The sequence below is a fragment of the Temnothorax nylanderi genome, unplaced genomic scaffold, assembly GCF_030848795.1.
Source record: "Temnothorax nylanderi isolate EJ_2023f unplaced genomic scaffold, tnyl_v1.0 TNYL_tig1019_pilon, whole genome shotgun sequence".
In the NCBI taxonomy this organism is placed as follows: domain Eukaryota; kingdom Metazoa; phylum Arthropoda; class Insecta; order Hymenoptera; family Formicidae; genus Temnothorax; species Temnothorax nylanderi.
In genome coordinates, this window is record NW_027250081.1 from 28,856 (window position 1) to 44,833 (window position 15,978).

Consider the following 15,978-nt stretch of genomic DNA (forward strand, 5'->3'; position numbering starts at 1 on the left):
CCGCTGATGGTAGATTATTGTCGCCTCTTTTTATTACATTGAAAGAAGTTACAGGAACGTTTGGTTTCGAGAGTGCAAGAAACATTATTCAACGCGCCTAATATTTTTATTACGCCTTCATCTCGTCTTGCCAAAAATCTAATAATGGTATCATAATAAAAATACACATGGATGTATTTGGCATTTGACGCTCTTAAATTTGCGTTGGAAAAATTGTTATATTTGGCAAAAATAATAGGTGGGGGTAGGGTTAAATTAAAAAATGTGACAAATTTGAAAAATCTGATTACGCCATTGTAAAGAGCACAAAAAGCCATAAACCTTTTGTACCAAACTTTTTTTCATACGCCTTATATTTTCGAAGATATTCGCTAAAAACTATAAAATCCGTTATTTTCGAGGGGTTGTTTCAACCCCTAAACGTCGAGATAAGCCGCAAAAAAAAATACGAGTCTAATATTTTTTTATGCTCACCAACATATCCAAAGCGCATCCAAATCGGTCTCGGACACCCCCGACCGTTCCCTTGTAAGTGCAATAGATTTAAAATCCTCTTATAAAGATTAACTCTTTTATTAAATATTAATACCTGATCCCTAACGCTTCAAGACTCTAATTCCCCAACCTATGATATAATAATTTTTTTTCATGATTTTACTATAATTATTTTAATTTTTATTACTATATTAATTACTTTTATAATAATAATAATAACTTATAATAAACTTATTAATCGATTTCTACTACACGGTCATACAATTGAATTAATCTGAACCATTATCCCTATATTTATTTTAATGTTTATTGCTATACCTTCTTTAAAAATTCTCTATCTTACCGATGAAATACACTTCAATAACCTTACTATCAAAACTATTGGCCATCAATGATACTGAAGCTATGAATATTCTGATTTTAATAATATTGAATTTGATTCTTTAATGTTACCCACTAATCAACTAACAAATAATGAATTTCGTTTACTTGATGTTGATAACCGATACATCTTACCATTTAATTTACCTATTCGCCTGCTAACCACATCAATCGATGTTATTCATGCATGAACCATTCCTTCCTTGGGAATTAAAATAGACTCAACCCCAGGACGCCTAAATCAAACTATACTATTCATAAACCGACCTGGATTATTTTTTGGCCAATGTTCTGAAATTTGCGGAACTAACCATAGATTTATACCAATCGTAATTGAATCCACAAACCTTCATAATTTTAAAAATTGATTAACTTATTTTACTAACAATAATTAAATATTCTATTTTCATTAAATGACTGAATAATAAAAAGTTATTGATCTTTTAAATCAAAATATAATAGGTTCACTCCTATTTTTAATGAAAGAATTAGTTAAACTTTAACATTAAATTGTCAATTTAAAATTATTAAATTACCTTTAATATTCTTTAATTCCACAGATAAGGCCTTTATTATGAACTGCCATTATTATTTTAACTATCAGCTTACTTTTAAGTACCTCATCTTTTTTATACTTTATATATATCCCAGCCCCCCAAAATCTTCGCGCTAAACACTTCCTTTCAATAAATTCATTTCATTTTAAATGATTATGATAACAAATATTTTTTCAATTTTTGATCCCTCAACATCTATAAATCTTTCATTAAATTGACTAAGATTAAATATTATCTTCATTCTCCTCCCCTACCAATATTGGTTTACCCCATCCCGCTTAATTTTTATATGAAAATATTTAACTTTTTATTTATTTATAAAATTTAAAATTTTAATCTCTTATTCGTATTCTAACTTAATTATTTTTATTAGTCTTTTATTAATAATTTTTTTCAACAATTTTTTAGGACTCTTTCCCTATATCTTTACAGCATCAAGACACATAAATTTTTGTCTCTCTCTCTCCCTAACTCTTTGATTCGGAACAATCATTTATAGAATTTATAACTATCTAAATATATTATTAGCTCACTTAACCCCCCAGGAAACTCCTCTCTTACTAATATCTTTTATAGTTATTATTGAAACTATTAGACTAATTATTCGCCCTTTCACCCTAGCAATTTGATTAACTGCAAATGTAATTGCAGGTCACCTTTTATTATCTTTATTAGGATCAACCGGTCAGTCAATCAATAACTATATAATTTTCATAAATATAATCATATCTCAAATTTTATTATTTATTCTTGAAATTTCAGTATCTATAATTCAAGCTTATGTATTCTCTATTCTTTCTACCCTATACAGAAGAGAAATTTAATTATGAACCACTCTTTTCACCTAGTAAGAATTAGTCCATGGCCAATTCTTATCTCATTAAGAATCTTAAATAATTTAATTTGTACAGTAAGATGATTCCATCAGTATAGGTACTCCATAATTATAACTATTCCTAGTACTTTTTTTTGTATAATTCAATGATGACGAGATGTTACTCAAGAAGCAACTTTTCAAGGATGCCACACATTAGACGTTTACAAAGGAATACGCTTAGGCATAATTTTATTTATTGTTCCTGAAATCTTATTTTTTTTCTCTTTTTTCTGAGCTTACTTTTACTCTTTCCTAGCCCCAAATATAGAGATTGGACAATTATGACCTCCTTTAGGTATTATTTCTTTTAATCCCTTTGACATTCCTTTAATAAATACTATTATTCTAATTTCATCGGGCCTTACTGTTACCTGAAGACACCATGCCATAATCAATAAAAATCTCAAAGAAAGAAAAAAAGCCTATATCTTACTATTATCTTAGGAATCTATTTTACTATTTTACAAATTATTGAATATAAAGAAGCCCCATTCACTATCGCAGATTCAATTTATGGTTTAACATTTTTTATCGCTACAGGATTCCACGGATTACATGTAATTATCGGAACCTTATTTCTTATTGTATGTCTTTTTCGAATAAACATTCTTCATTTCTCTCCCTATCACCATTTCGGATTTGAAGCAGCTGCGTGGTATTGACATTTTGTAGATGTAGTATGATTATTTTTATATATTTCGATTTACTGATGAAAATTCTAATTTTTCTAAAATTTATTTTCTATCATTAATATTTATTATTTATATAGTATAATTAATTTATTACATTTAATTTCCAATTAAAAAATTTAATTTACTTTAATATAAATAATTATTCAATTTAATTACTTTATTAGTATTTTATTAACAATTTCCATACTTTTATTAATACTTAATTATTTAATTTCTAAAAAATCTTTCCAAGACCGAGAAAAAATTTCTCCGTTTGAATGTGGCTTCGATCCCATATCCCTTCCTCGAATGCCCCTTAGAATTCAATTTTTCCTAATTAGTTTGATTTTTTTAATTTTTGATATCGAAATTGCCCTTTTAATTCCTTTAATTTACATATTTAAAATATTTAATTTACCAATAATTTTAACTTCCTTAATATTTATTATAATTCTAATTTTTGGCTTATTTCTAGAATATACCGAACAATCCATCGACTGAAAAATTTAAAATTCACAAAATCAATTTTAAGGATATTAGTTTAAAATAAAACATTTAAATTGCATTTAAAAACTATAATTCTCTCATATATATCTTACCTCTTAAAGTAAAAAATTACAATTTAATTTCGACTTAAATACTTGATTTTAATATAAGTCTAAGAGAATTTTAAATATTAACTAAAACCAAAACAGAGGTAAATTATTGTTAATAATTCTATTGAAACTTTTTAAAAATTTCTAGTTGAAGTAAATTAAAATGAACTTCTAATTAATTATCTATGGTAACTTTTTAAATCATATTACTTTAACTCTCTTTAATTACTAATAAAATTAATCTCAATTAAATTAATTACTATCCATAATCCCCCCTCTCCCCCTCTTATTATTTCATATTTTTAAATATTAATAATTATTAATTTAAATATAGTTTATAAAAAACATTATATTTTCGTTATAAAAATAATATTCTATGTATTTATTTAAAAATTCCCTAATTTTCTTAATATCTTCAATATTATGCTTTATCCTATAAGCTATTTAAATTTTTAATATACTAAATATAGCCACCCTAAAATATTTATAAATAAATACAAAATATATATATTTTATATATAAATTTAACCTTAAAATAATTAATTATATACTTCAACGAATTTTTTCCTAAATATTCAAACCAAGATATATCAACCTCTATTACCTTGACCCCCGCAATATAAAAAGGATTATAAAATCACAAATATAAATAATTTAAATATCATATTGAACTTACATAAAAATTCAAATAATAAAATTTTCTTATAATACTATTAAATACTATTAATATTCCAATAATTAACCCACACACACATCTCCTTAAAGTTAATAATTTCAAACTTACTCTCATATAAGCCCCATATAAATCATAAAAAAATAATCATCTTAACATCGACCCCACGAAAATTCTTATTGTCACTAAAATTATTAGGATAGATAAATTTATTAAATTATCTTCTTTTATATTATAACTATAAAATTTTATATTATAAAAAAATATATAATAATACAAACACATTGAATATGAAACAGTAAGTATTAAAGAAACTAAAATTAATACTACTAAAAAACCATTTACTATTAACATATAAACTTCCTCTATAATAAAATCCTTTGAATAAAACCCCGCTATAAATGAAAAACCACATAAAGCCAACCTAGAAATTAAAAATCTCATTATAGTAAAAGGAATCACTTTATTTAAATTTCCTAATAGACAAATATCTTGATTATTTATTATAGAATGAATAATAATCCCCGCACATATAAACAATATAGACTTAAAAATAGCATGAGTTAATAAATGATAAAAAGCTACAACCTTTATACCCATCCTTAAAATTATTATTATCAGCCCCAACTGCCTTAAAGTAGACAAAGCAATAATTTTCTTTAAATCATTTTCTATATTAGCTATTAAACCCAATATAAATATAGTCAAAACCGACAAAAATAATAAAAATAAATTTATTTTCCTCCCTAATAAAAAACTATTAAACCGAATCATCAAATAAACCCCAGCAGTAACCAAAGTAGAAGAATGAACCAATGCCGAAACCGGCGCTGGGGCCGCTATTGCTATAGGTAATCACGTAGAAAAGGGAATTTGAGCTCTTTTACTAACAGCAGCTAATAACATTATAAATATTAATAATTTATCCGCTCTAAATATTCAATAATTTCAACTCCCTTTTATTAACAATAACCCAATTCCCATAAATAACCCTATTAATGGCCTCTAAAGGTTAAAGGAGGAAATAGTTGTCATTCAAAAACAGGAGGAAGAGCAGACTCAAACTTTAAAAATAGAGTTTGAAAAACAAGAGGAAATAAACCATAAGATGGATAAGGAACGCAGGAAATTTCAAAGTTAAAAACAGATATAGAATGGGAAAGGCAAAAGAACAAAGATTGAGAGTTCAAATAACACTTTGACTTGAAGAAACAAGAAGAAGAGATCTCCTCTCACTTTAACCCTTTGAACCAACGGTTTAACATCCCCCACTCGATTACATAAGACCGTAACTATCCCTGAATTATAGGATAAAAAATTTTGATAATAAATTACCAAACAATAAGAAACTAACCCCAAACCATCCTACCCAAATAAAATCCTAATAATTCTAGGAGAAATAATTATTAAAACCATAGATATAATAAATAAAATTACTAGATAAATAAAACGTTCAATAAATCTCTCCCCCCATATATACATATATCTATATACTATAATTATAGAAGAAATCAAAAAAATAAATCTAATAAATAATAACAAAATTCAATCAATAAAAATAAAAATTTCTATATTTACAGAATTAACTCCTATTAATATCCACTCTATCATAATTATAAAATCTAAATAATTTATTATTAACCTTAACAAAAACAAAAATATAAATATTAAAAATATTAAATTATAATAAACAAAAATATTTAAAATAACAAGATATTTTATAATATAATTTTAATTCCACAAATTAATGTTTTCACCTTAAACTACCTAAATATATAAATATTAATAAATTTATTAAAATTAAAATTAAAGGCAATATATGTAACAAAACTACTAAATATTCTTTTATTACACCTAAATTAAATTTAGTTTCTAAATATACCCCCCTCCCATGTTGAACATAAGAAAATAAATACAATGAGTTTCCTAGGTTTGATATTTTATAAATTATCTGCTAGAGGGTAAAATAAATGAGTTTATACGAGATTTAAGTGTTTACATTATGAAAACTGTTAGTTATCATGATACAGCGGGTAAACAAGCAGAAAGTAATTACCATTGGTTTTTCTTAGCTAAGCTGTTTAACCTCGATGACAAAGAATACTATGTAAACTCCAATAAAGAAAGTGGATTAGGAAGATATGATATATCGGTCATCCCTAAAAATGGCACAAAAGCAATTTTATTGGAATTTAAGCGTGCACGTAGAGAACGAGAACTGGAAAAAGCAGCTAGACTTGCGCTAAAACAAATACAAAAGAATGCCTATCATACCGAGTTATTACAGCGTCCTAATGTACAAAAGTAGTAGAAGTGGGTATTGCTTTTTTTGGAAAGTCAGTTTTAGCCGCCTACGCTACCTATGACTTGGTTAATAAGCAGTTTAGTTTGTTTCTGAAAAAACAAACTAAAACCAAAAAAAATATTGTCATTAAATCTCAATTTAAAATCACCCCTAACATTATTATCTCCCTAAAAAATCCTAAAGAAAAAGGAAATGAAAAATTAATTACACATAATAAGAATCACAATATTCTTATTCTAGGCAATCCTATTATTATCCCTTTATTTATAACTAATAACCGACTAGAAGTTCGCTCATAATATAAATTTACTACATAAAATAAACCAGACGAACATAACCCATGTGAAATCATCATAATATAACCCCTTAAAAATCCTAACTTAAATAAAGTCAACATACTACATAATATCATATTTATATGAACAACTGAAGAATAAGCTACTAATCTTTTTATGTCCACCTGAATTATACATACTAACCTTATTAAAACATCCCCTACAATTCCAATTCTAATAATTAAATAATTATATTTTAATCTCATTTTAATGAATACCTCTAAAAATCGAATTAAACCATACCTCCCTATTTTCAATAAAACCCCTGCCAAAATTATAGACCCATAAACAGGAGCTTCTACGTGAGCCTTAGGAAGCCAAATATGTATTAAATAAATTGGTATTTTAATATAAAAAGCCATAAAAATTATTAAAAACCCCATAAGTTAGTAATAAAATTGAAGGGGGAAGGAGTCAAAATCTTATATTATTTATACGAGGATAGGCTATATCAGGAGAACCTAATATAACAGGCACTAGAAAATTTCCAAAACCTCCAATTATAAAAGGTATAACTATAGAAAAGATTATAATAAAGGCATGGCCTGTTACTAAAGAATTATAGATTTGGTCATTATTGATAAGGGAATTACAAGAACCTAATTCTAAACGGATAATTGTGCTTATTGAAGATCCAATTATGCCGGCTCAGATGGCAAAAATAAAATAAAGGATACCAATATCTTTATGATTAGTTGAAAATAGTCATTTATTCATAATGGCAGAGCTATATAAAAAATAAAATGTTATGTCTGATTAAGGTAATAAATTGTAAATTTATTTAACAAAAAAAATTTCTAACATTAAATTAAATTTATACTATATTATAGTTTATAAGAATAAAATATTAAATTGCAAGTTTAAAGAAATTAGTTAGTGTTAATATATTAATTGTAATAAACAAATAATAAACAAATAAACAAATATATTAATTGTATCAAACAAATTTCATTGAGGTTAAACGAACTAGTTAGATCGTGGCGGGACGGCGGCATCATCGAGGACAGCGACTACAGGCGCTTAAATTGCACCAACGGCAATCTCCCGCGTTGTTACGGGCTGCCAAAGATCCACAAAAATGGTTTTCCGCTACGGATTATTGTTTCGGCTTTGGGAAGTCCTTTATACAATGTAGCGTCTTTTCTCCACGATATCTTGCATCGCTCTATTCGCCCACCCAAGTCTCACATCAAGGACAGTTGGTCTTTCGTGAGAGAAATAAATGATATAGAAATCAATACTGACGAAGTGCTCGTTTCCCTCGATGTAACCGCACTTTTTACCAACATCCCGAAGGAGTTAGTTCTCAGAGCAATAGAGGAACGTTGGCATGATATCACGGGTAATACAAAGCTTAATTTGCCGCAATTTTTGCATGCTATTGAGTTGGTACTGGGATCTACAAGTTTCAGTTTTAATGGAGAAACATATGAACAGATCTTTGGCAGCCCGATGGGATCTCCGCTATCACCAATATTAGCGGATATGGTGATGGAGGATTTAGAAACTCATTGCCTTACTATGCTCAGTTTTTGCTTGTCGTTTTTCCGGCGATATGTCGACGATGTTATTGCCATAATTCCTAAGGATAAAATTGGGGATGTCCTTGATGTTTATAATAACTATCACCCCCGCCTCAAATTTACACATGAAATGGAGATTAATGGGGCCATCCCTTTCCTAGATACTCTCATTATCAGAAACGGCAACAGACTCTTGACTAATTGGCACAGAAAACCTACGTTCTCGGGCCGATATGTTAATTACTTCTCCAACCATCCACTGAAATACAAAAACAATACAATCACAAGCCTAGTTGACCACGCAATTTTACTTTCTGATAAACAATTCCATAGCTCCAATATTAAAATTGTAAAAGACATCCTTAAGAATAATTGCTTCCCTGACGAGCTGATTGATAAGCAAATTAATAAGAGATTAAAAGAATTGGATTATCGCAATAACATCACCGACTGTAATAATGTAAGCAATACTTTCGACGCCCGCAGATACATTGCTCTTCCTTACATTAAAGGTTTGAGTGAGAATATTCGCCGCACTGTAAATCGATGTGGCTTGGATGTCCTTTACACGATTCTCAAAAAACTAGATTCAATTATAAAACGTGGCAAAGACAAACTCGAAAATATGAAGAAAACAGGTGTCGTCTACAAAATTGAATGTAATGACTGTAACGCCTCCTACATTGGACAAACTCTAAGACATTTGGAGACTCGTGTTAAGGAACATCTAAGCGACATTAAAAAAGATGTGAATAAGCACTCCGTAGTTAGTAAGCACCGACTTACACACGGACATAATTTCAAATGGTCCGATACGGAGATTATGCATAGGGAGAGAAATGTGAGGAAGAGAGAGATTGCGGAGATGTTTTACATAAAAAAAGAACAAATGAACACGATTAATTTAAAGAAAGACACTGAAAATCTCAATCCGCTATACGACAGAATTACAAGAACTACCTAATCATTTCTCTCTACGTGTATGTTTTTATTCCGTTGACCTAGTCACTTTGTATTTCGATGATTAGTCGATCGCCGTCTTTTGTTTCGGAACGACGTGTCACCTGTCGGTTCCGTTTGCATTATGATTACGAGACACTGTATTGCGAATCTTAAGAACTTTGACAGAATTTTTGACAAAGTTACTACAACTGCAAGAACTTTACATATGGCAGAAATAATTGTGAACAGGATTAGATAGGTAGATATTTCCTTTTTAATTGTTCCTTGTGTGACATTGTTTCTGTAACAGCGTGCTTGTAATAACTTCGTTATGTATACTTTTTACAAATCTCTTGAAAAGGACACAAAACCAGTGTCGAAACGTCGAGTAAGAATCTTCGATACTAAAGTCAGTTTGGTCAAAAAATATATATCTCTGGTTAATTTTTCACTGACGAAGAAAAGAATTTGTTAATATATTAATTGTAGCTAATTATTTATTATACATAAATAATTTTAATATTAATTTATATAAATCTTATGGGGATGTTAAGATTTATAAAAGAATTATTTTTTAAACTTTGAAAATTTAGAGTTTAGGAAATGAACTTAAATCTTTCATTAAATGATTATAATAATTAAGGATATTAGTAATCTGGTTTGAATTATAAAATTTAATTTGTTATTAAAAGTAAATTTTAAGATTTGGAGTTTAGATTTAAATTGATAAAGAAATATAGAAGTATTATGTTTATATAAATGTATAGTATAATTAGTGACATTAGTATTATAATAATAAGGATAAAGAATAAATTAGAATTTTGTAAGAGAATAAAAATTCTGTATCATTTTATGTAAAAAAATGAAAGGGGGGGTATATCGGCTATATTTAACATAATAATAATAATTATTAAGTTATAGAATTTATTAAGATTTAATAAAGAATATTTAAAATTAAATAAGGTTTTATAAAAAGAAATAAAAGTGAAAATAAATAGAATAATTGAATAAAATAGAAAATATTTTAGTCAAAGGTTCATATACGAAATTTACGAAAAATGGACGACTATTTTCAAGTTAATCCCGAAAAAACAGAGGTAACATGCTTTTTTGTCCAGAAAATCGCCAGAAGTTTAAAGTATCGAAAAAACATAGAGCTCGAGACATTCGATTCCATGTTAAGAAAAATAAACATAAAGTCACATTCGACTTACTAAAAACGTATATTTAATACCTCAACATCTTCAGAATGATTTCGAATTACAAGAATATTTCCAGGCAAATGTTCTCATTGCAATAAACTTGTAAATTATATATGCAAAAAAACACCTCTGCAACGGCATTATGATGCATGTCAAATAAGGTTATCGTGTAAGTACACGCTTGTCTATAACATTAAATGTAGCGTGATTAAATAAGACGAAAATCTTATTTAAAATATAAGGCCGTGGCACATAGAAAAACTTAAGCAGTAAGCAAATCAGCCAATCAGCCTTATATTTTAAATAAGATTTTTGTCCGATTTAATCACGCTACATTTTAATGTTATAGTCAAGCAGGAACTTCAACATCAGACAACAACGCACACGAATATATAAACACAGAAGCTGAACCTACATCTGAACCTACAGCGTATCAAGACGCAGATTTATTTAGCCAAACAATTATTCTACTGGATGAAGTAAAACAGTGGTTGAAGGATGGAGAAAAGTAAAAAATATAAATTTAAGAAATTATAACATAAAATAACTTAAAAACTTTTTCTGTTACAGAAAATAAAAAATTGGGAGAGATTATTAAATAACATATATAGTGAGGATATAAGATGTCAAGGATGAGCGAGAATTTCGACAAGCGTTTTTCATAATGTTTATGTAATGTGTTGTATTGTGTTAGAACACGTCGATACATTTCAGTAAACGTCAAAAAACAGAAAAAAGAAACGTTTGATTTAAAGTCAAAATAGTTCTAATAGCTCAATTAATTCCTTTCGAAAAGTTCTAGAGTTCCTGATAAGTAAAAAAACTGCAAAACCTTAAAATTGTTTTATAAAATTATCATCAAAACGTAAATGACATTCACGGCAGACCTTCGAAGTCGAATATCTTCTTAAAACTCCCATCAAAACGCCTGCAACTCTACCACTAACTAATGGCGATCCGACCACTAGTTAAAAAGATATTCGAAGATGCAACGGATAAAATTCGACTATAAGCCCCGTTTCACACGTATCCGACACTGAACTACTGACTCCGAGTATCCGATCGCGAAGTGTATGGATTAATATGGGAGCATTTACACGTTTGTCCGATAGCCGATTTGTGAAAACAAAGAAAATCGATCGGATACCAGGCATCGGTAATCCGGTGCCGGATACCTACGTGTGAAACGAGTCTAAATCTTTCTGTCCGTAAACGGTACGGGCACAGCACGGTTATGTCTAAATCGACCTTAAATCGGAGATATGTTCACGGAGGGAGTTCGTTATACGAGTAATATTGATATAAATCTCGCAGCATCGATATATACGCGTATAATCGATTAAAGATGCAACGATAAGATTATCGTAGACAATATCAACGAGTAAAACGCATAATTTAATGCATCAAGTACAAACATTCATAGTGGCGTATTAAAAAGTTGAAGAAAGTTACGTGCAACGTGCGTAACTTTCTTTCATTTAAAAAAGAAATGTGTAATTTTATGAAATAATGAGAAATTCTTTTTTTATACGGCTAATTCACTGCAAATCCAAGTGTGTTATTTTAACTAAAGCTCTTCTTACACATTTCTTGTCGTTTTGAATAATGCCTTTAACACGGTTGAACATATTAATACGATTAAACGTGTTGATTTAACACGCAACAAAACATGTAAAACGAGCTTCAGTCAAATTTATCATTTTTAAACGTTTATGCGTGTAGAAATAACACACTTGGATTTACAGTGTATGATAAAACGGCTTGCAATTACAATTAATTACAAAGTATTCTATACATATAATCATTAGTCTATATACTCTATAACTCTATATAAATCAAAATGGTATAGTTACCATAGTTGTCTCTACGCTATTAAATATTAAAAGATAAAATTTAAACCAATACCTTGAGTTAAATAACATTTTGTTCTTTTTAATTGTGTGTGTCAAAATTTATTATTTTAACACAAAGAATGTTATTTTAACTCCATTGATTAGTCAAATTAATAATTAAATTAACATTGTTTTAGTTAAATTAACGACATACTGAGTCCGCATTGCAAACAGTGGCAAGACTACTACCTTTTGTAAATCGTGGCAGAAAGGAACGCGAAAAAAGTGGCGAATGCGTGTTAGAATCCAAAGATTCAATTGGCCTGAAAACTACGCTGGTGCGAGCACTGTCGTATTGTATCGGAGAAGTCAGGCTGTCTTAGACCTTTGATTCTCTGCACGAGTATCTTTGGGCCTAGGATCAGAGTCAGTTACTGGTCTGGTGATGCGAATATATAGCCTCTCCCAGTCAAATCATGCGCTCACCTCCCAGTAGTCTCGCTGGACCGCTGCAATGGGGCTGTTCCGATTCAGTACGGCTCGGTCGCAAGATCTGATGTCGGCTGGCCAGCGCGCTCTGCGGTAACCTAACCAAGTGGCGTCAATAGCGATCTGACTGCGCCTCTAAGAGCCTGTAATGATATGGGCCAAGTACCGCTGGTGAGTTGTGGGCCCAAGTACCGCTGGTGAGTTGTGGACCCAAGGAAGGGCACGGTTATCTGAGAAGATCTCGGCTATCAATCCGTTTGCTCCCCAACACGCAGTAAATGTGAAGAAGTCAAGAATGAATCTTCAAGCCCGGTTCTCGGATGGTCCGGGCACTGCACGTACGATGCGAGATTGATGACTCGGTTAGTGCGAAGACACCCAGTGACTGCGTAGCTGTCTCCTCGAGAGTAGGCGCTAGTTATCGGGTATAGAAACGATTACGCCTCTTGACGCACGAGACTCATGCCATGAGTAGCCGTGGCCCCCAATAGCTTTCTTCTTCTTCTTTGTAAATTTTATAGCACCTAATCCTCCTTAGGATCACATAACGGCCAAGAACAAGTCGAAAATAATAAATACAGACTCGAAAGATTCAATCCAAACTCGGCGCTGATTGCATCAGCAATCTTCAAAAATTATTCAGGACAAAACACGTCCGAACATGTTCACGGTCTCGACGAGACTTGCCCCCAGTAGCCGCGTGTTAAATTAAAATAGAAATAAATAGTAATAAATTATTTCGTGAATGGATGTCCATCTGTGTCAAACGCAGTGCACGGGCACTGCGTTTCAAGCATGCCCGGCGCCGGGGATCGACTCGCAACGGTGGCGGGATTCGCGTCCGCTTCTCCCACGTTGCAAGGCCGGCCAACTTCGACTCCCCGGCTAAAGTGAAAGATAATCGCATGCTTTAATGGGCTTGGAACCCTTAAGGGGGGGTCGTTCGGCTGATTCGATTCGGAGTCGTAGGTCAATGAGACCCCTTCGTCAGGACTGGAATCCGATTGGGCCTGATGATCGATCAAATGATGCTTTCGCTTGAACCGTGACTGACCCGTCTCGCGAAAACCCTTCGCAAATGGATTGTTATTGATCTTCAACTTTGTGATGTTCTCGTTTTGGCATGCCGTCACCGCGATAAATTCCGTCTCTTAGAAAGCAAACAACGCGGTTGGATGAGTAAAGAACTCGTTGTAGTTCTTCGCATCGAAGCAACGGACTATCCAATCCTAGGAACGTATTTGTGCATCGATGTTAATATCACGTTATTATTGGGGTCGTTGATGTTGTTCGTGAGCTTCAATTTATTGAAGCTGATCGGATTGTCCATCCAGTGGCTCCCCGTTGCCGGACTCTCGGGATGCTTATAAATCCTATAGCCGAAGGGCTGTTGCGGCTCTGCCGGCCCCGTAAAACTCCAGCCACCCATATTGCTGTTCTTGCCCCCGTTCTGGTATCCACAGTACTTGTGGCGGCGATCGGAGGCCGGTACTATCTCCATGAGGACATAATAATTCTCACGTTTCTCCAAACCGCTAACGTTTATCTGAACGGACGGGAACATGCGCCGACCGCTCTTGGTAAATATCATTTCTGTATTATTCTCGTAGAATGGCTGCCAGAGGTTTCGATTAAGCAGCTCCACGTTGACTCCGCGCAACAATAAAGGTTGAAATACCCATTCGCTTGAATTCATCCTCTCACCTAATTTGCGTTGTAGAGCGATCGGTGACTGCGCGAAAAGTGGCGATGCCAGTTGCATATTCAGTTCCAGGGGCATCAGTGCGTTGTTTGGATCCTGAAGAAACATCTCCGATGATCGACGTTTCTTCTCCGACACCGTCGGTGTAAGGTATAAGGCGAACACGGAAATGCTCAAAACGAACGTCGAAATCACGTGCAGTTGTAGAATGGAACTGAGACGACCGGTTCTCGCCTACCAGTGACCTACCACAAAACGGGATCAGTGCAATCCGCCGAAACTAGGCGAACTATATGTGTCGTCGGTCGTTCGGCGCCAACACATGAGACAACTATGTGTCCATGAACCTTTTGTCCTTTCTGCCACGATTGATAAAAGGTAATATATAAAATAACAAATAACGTTACGTGATAATTTTAAATGCCATAATCACACTAATCACACTAATCTACTGAGCCAGTTAAAATAAATATTAACTCATTACGCGTTGTTAATCCATTGTCGCAACTTTCTCTTTCTTTAACCCTTTAGGGGCCACACATCGATCCCGTTGGAGTAAAATGTTATAATTTATAAGATAGTCTTAAAAGACGTCCCTGATGAAAGTTTTTTAGTTTTTTGTTTTTTAGTTTTTAGTTTTTTTTTGGTTTTTTTTTTGTTTTTTTTTTGTTTTTTTTTTTTTGTTTTTGTTTTTTTTTGTTTTTTTTGTTTTTTTGTTTTTTGTTTTTTTATGTACATAATTATGTACACAGGCCCCTAAAGGGTTAAAAATGTTCAGATACTGTCTGTTCCTTTTCCGGGTAATCTCAGTAGAGACATCCTGCACTTCTTCAAGCTTCTCATATATTATACATATTTGCCTTTCCGCTGAATCGCGATCAGTCGAACTCAAGATATTAAGATTCTCTAATGATTCGATAATATTCTAACAAAGTTCAGACGAAGAAATTATAGATTAATGCGTGTACAAATGCAACAACTGGCTTCTTTTATGTACATTTTACATTAGTGATATATATTAGCGATATTTAGACCCTGATAAAAATATGTGCCGGAAAGAACGGTTTTGCTGAAGTATCTAAAAATTTAGACAGATATACAGATCTGAAAATAATTTTGTTACACCATTAAAATAATTATAGTAAGTCGCTGAATATGATTCTGTAAAAAATTTTGACATTTTAGCAATCAGTTTAAGTTCTACATAATTATTTTGATGGACCAACAAAATTATTTTCAGATCTGTATCTAGCTAAATTTTTAGATACTTCAGCAAAACCGTTCTTTCCGTGTACTGCATATATGCGGTTTTAAAAAATATATATGAATTATATCGATTTCTTCCTTGCTATGCAGCATCGAGATGCAGCAGCACAGTGCTGCTTATTAACCCTAGTA

At 31.4% G+C, this 15,978-nt stretch overlaps 1 protein-coding gene and 2 pseudogenes across 1 annotated transcript; 1 reads left to right on the forward strand and 2 right to left on the reverse strand.

Annotated features, from left to right (window-relative positions):
• Nucleotides 1-4,214: 4,214 nt before the first annotated feature.
• Nucleotides 4,215-5,954, reverse strand: LOC139786363 (NADH-ubiquinone oxidoreductase chain 5-like; annotated as a pseudogene).
• Nucleotides 5,955-6,511: 557 nt separating this feature from the next.
• On the forward strand, nucleotides 6,512-11,069 carry LOC139786367 (uncharacterized). The gene is made up of 3 exons (XM_071725531.1): nucleotides 6,512-6,567; nucleotides 7,847-9,220; nucleotides 10,907-11,069. The coding sequence occupies exons 1-3, from the start codon at nucleotides 6,512-6,514 to the stop codon at nucleotides 11,067-11,069; spliced, it is 1,593 nt and encodes a 530-aa protein (XP_071581632.1).
• A 1,482-nt stretch (nucleotides 11,070-12,551) lies between these two features.
• On the reverse strand, nucleotides 12,552-15,072 carry LOC139786364 (T-box protein 2-like; annotated as a pseudogene).
• Nucleotides 15,073-15,978: the final 906 nt, after the last annotated feature.

Excerpts from the sequence above, each read along its gene's own strand:
- LOC139786367 (XM_071725531.1), top strand. The coding sequence starts at position 6,512 with ATGCCTATCATACCGAGTTATTACAGCGTCCTAATGTACAAAAGTAGT. Across the intron at positions 6,568-7,846 it reads TACAAAAGTAGTAGAAGTGG|GTTAAACGAACTAGTTAGAT; the intron begins GTATTGCTTTTT and ends AATTTCATTGAG. Across the intron at positions 9,221-10,906 it reads CACGGACATAATTTCAAATG|TCAAGCAGGAACTTCAACAT; the intron begins GTCCGATACGGA and ends TTAATGTTATAG.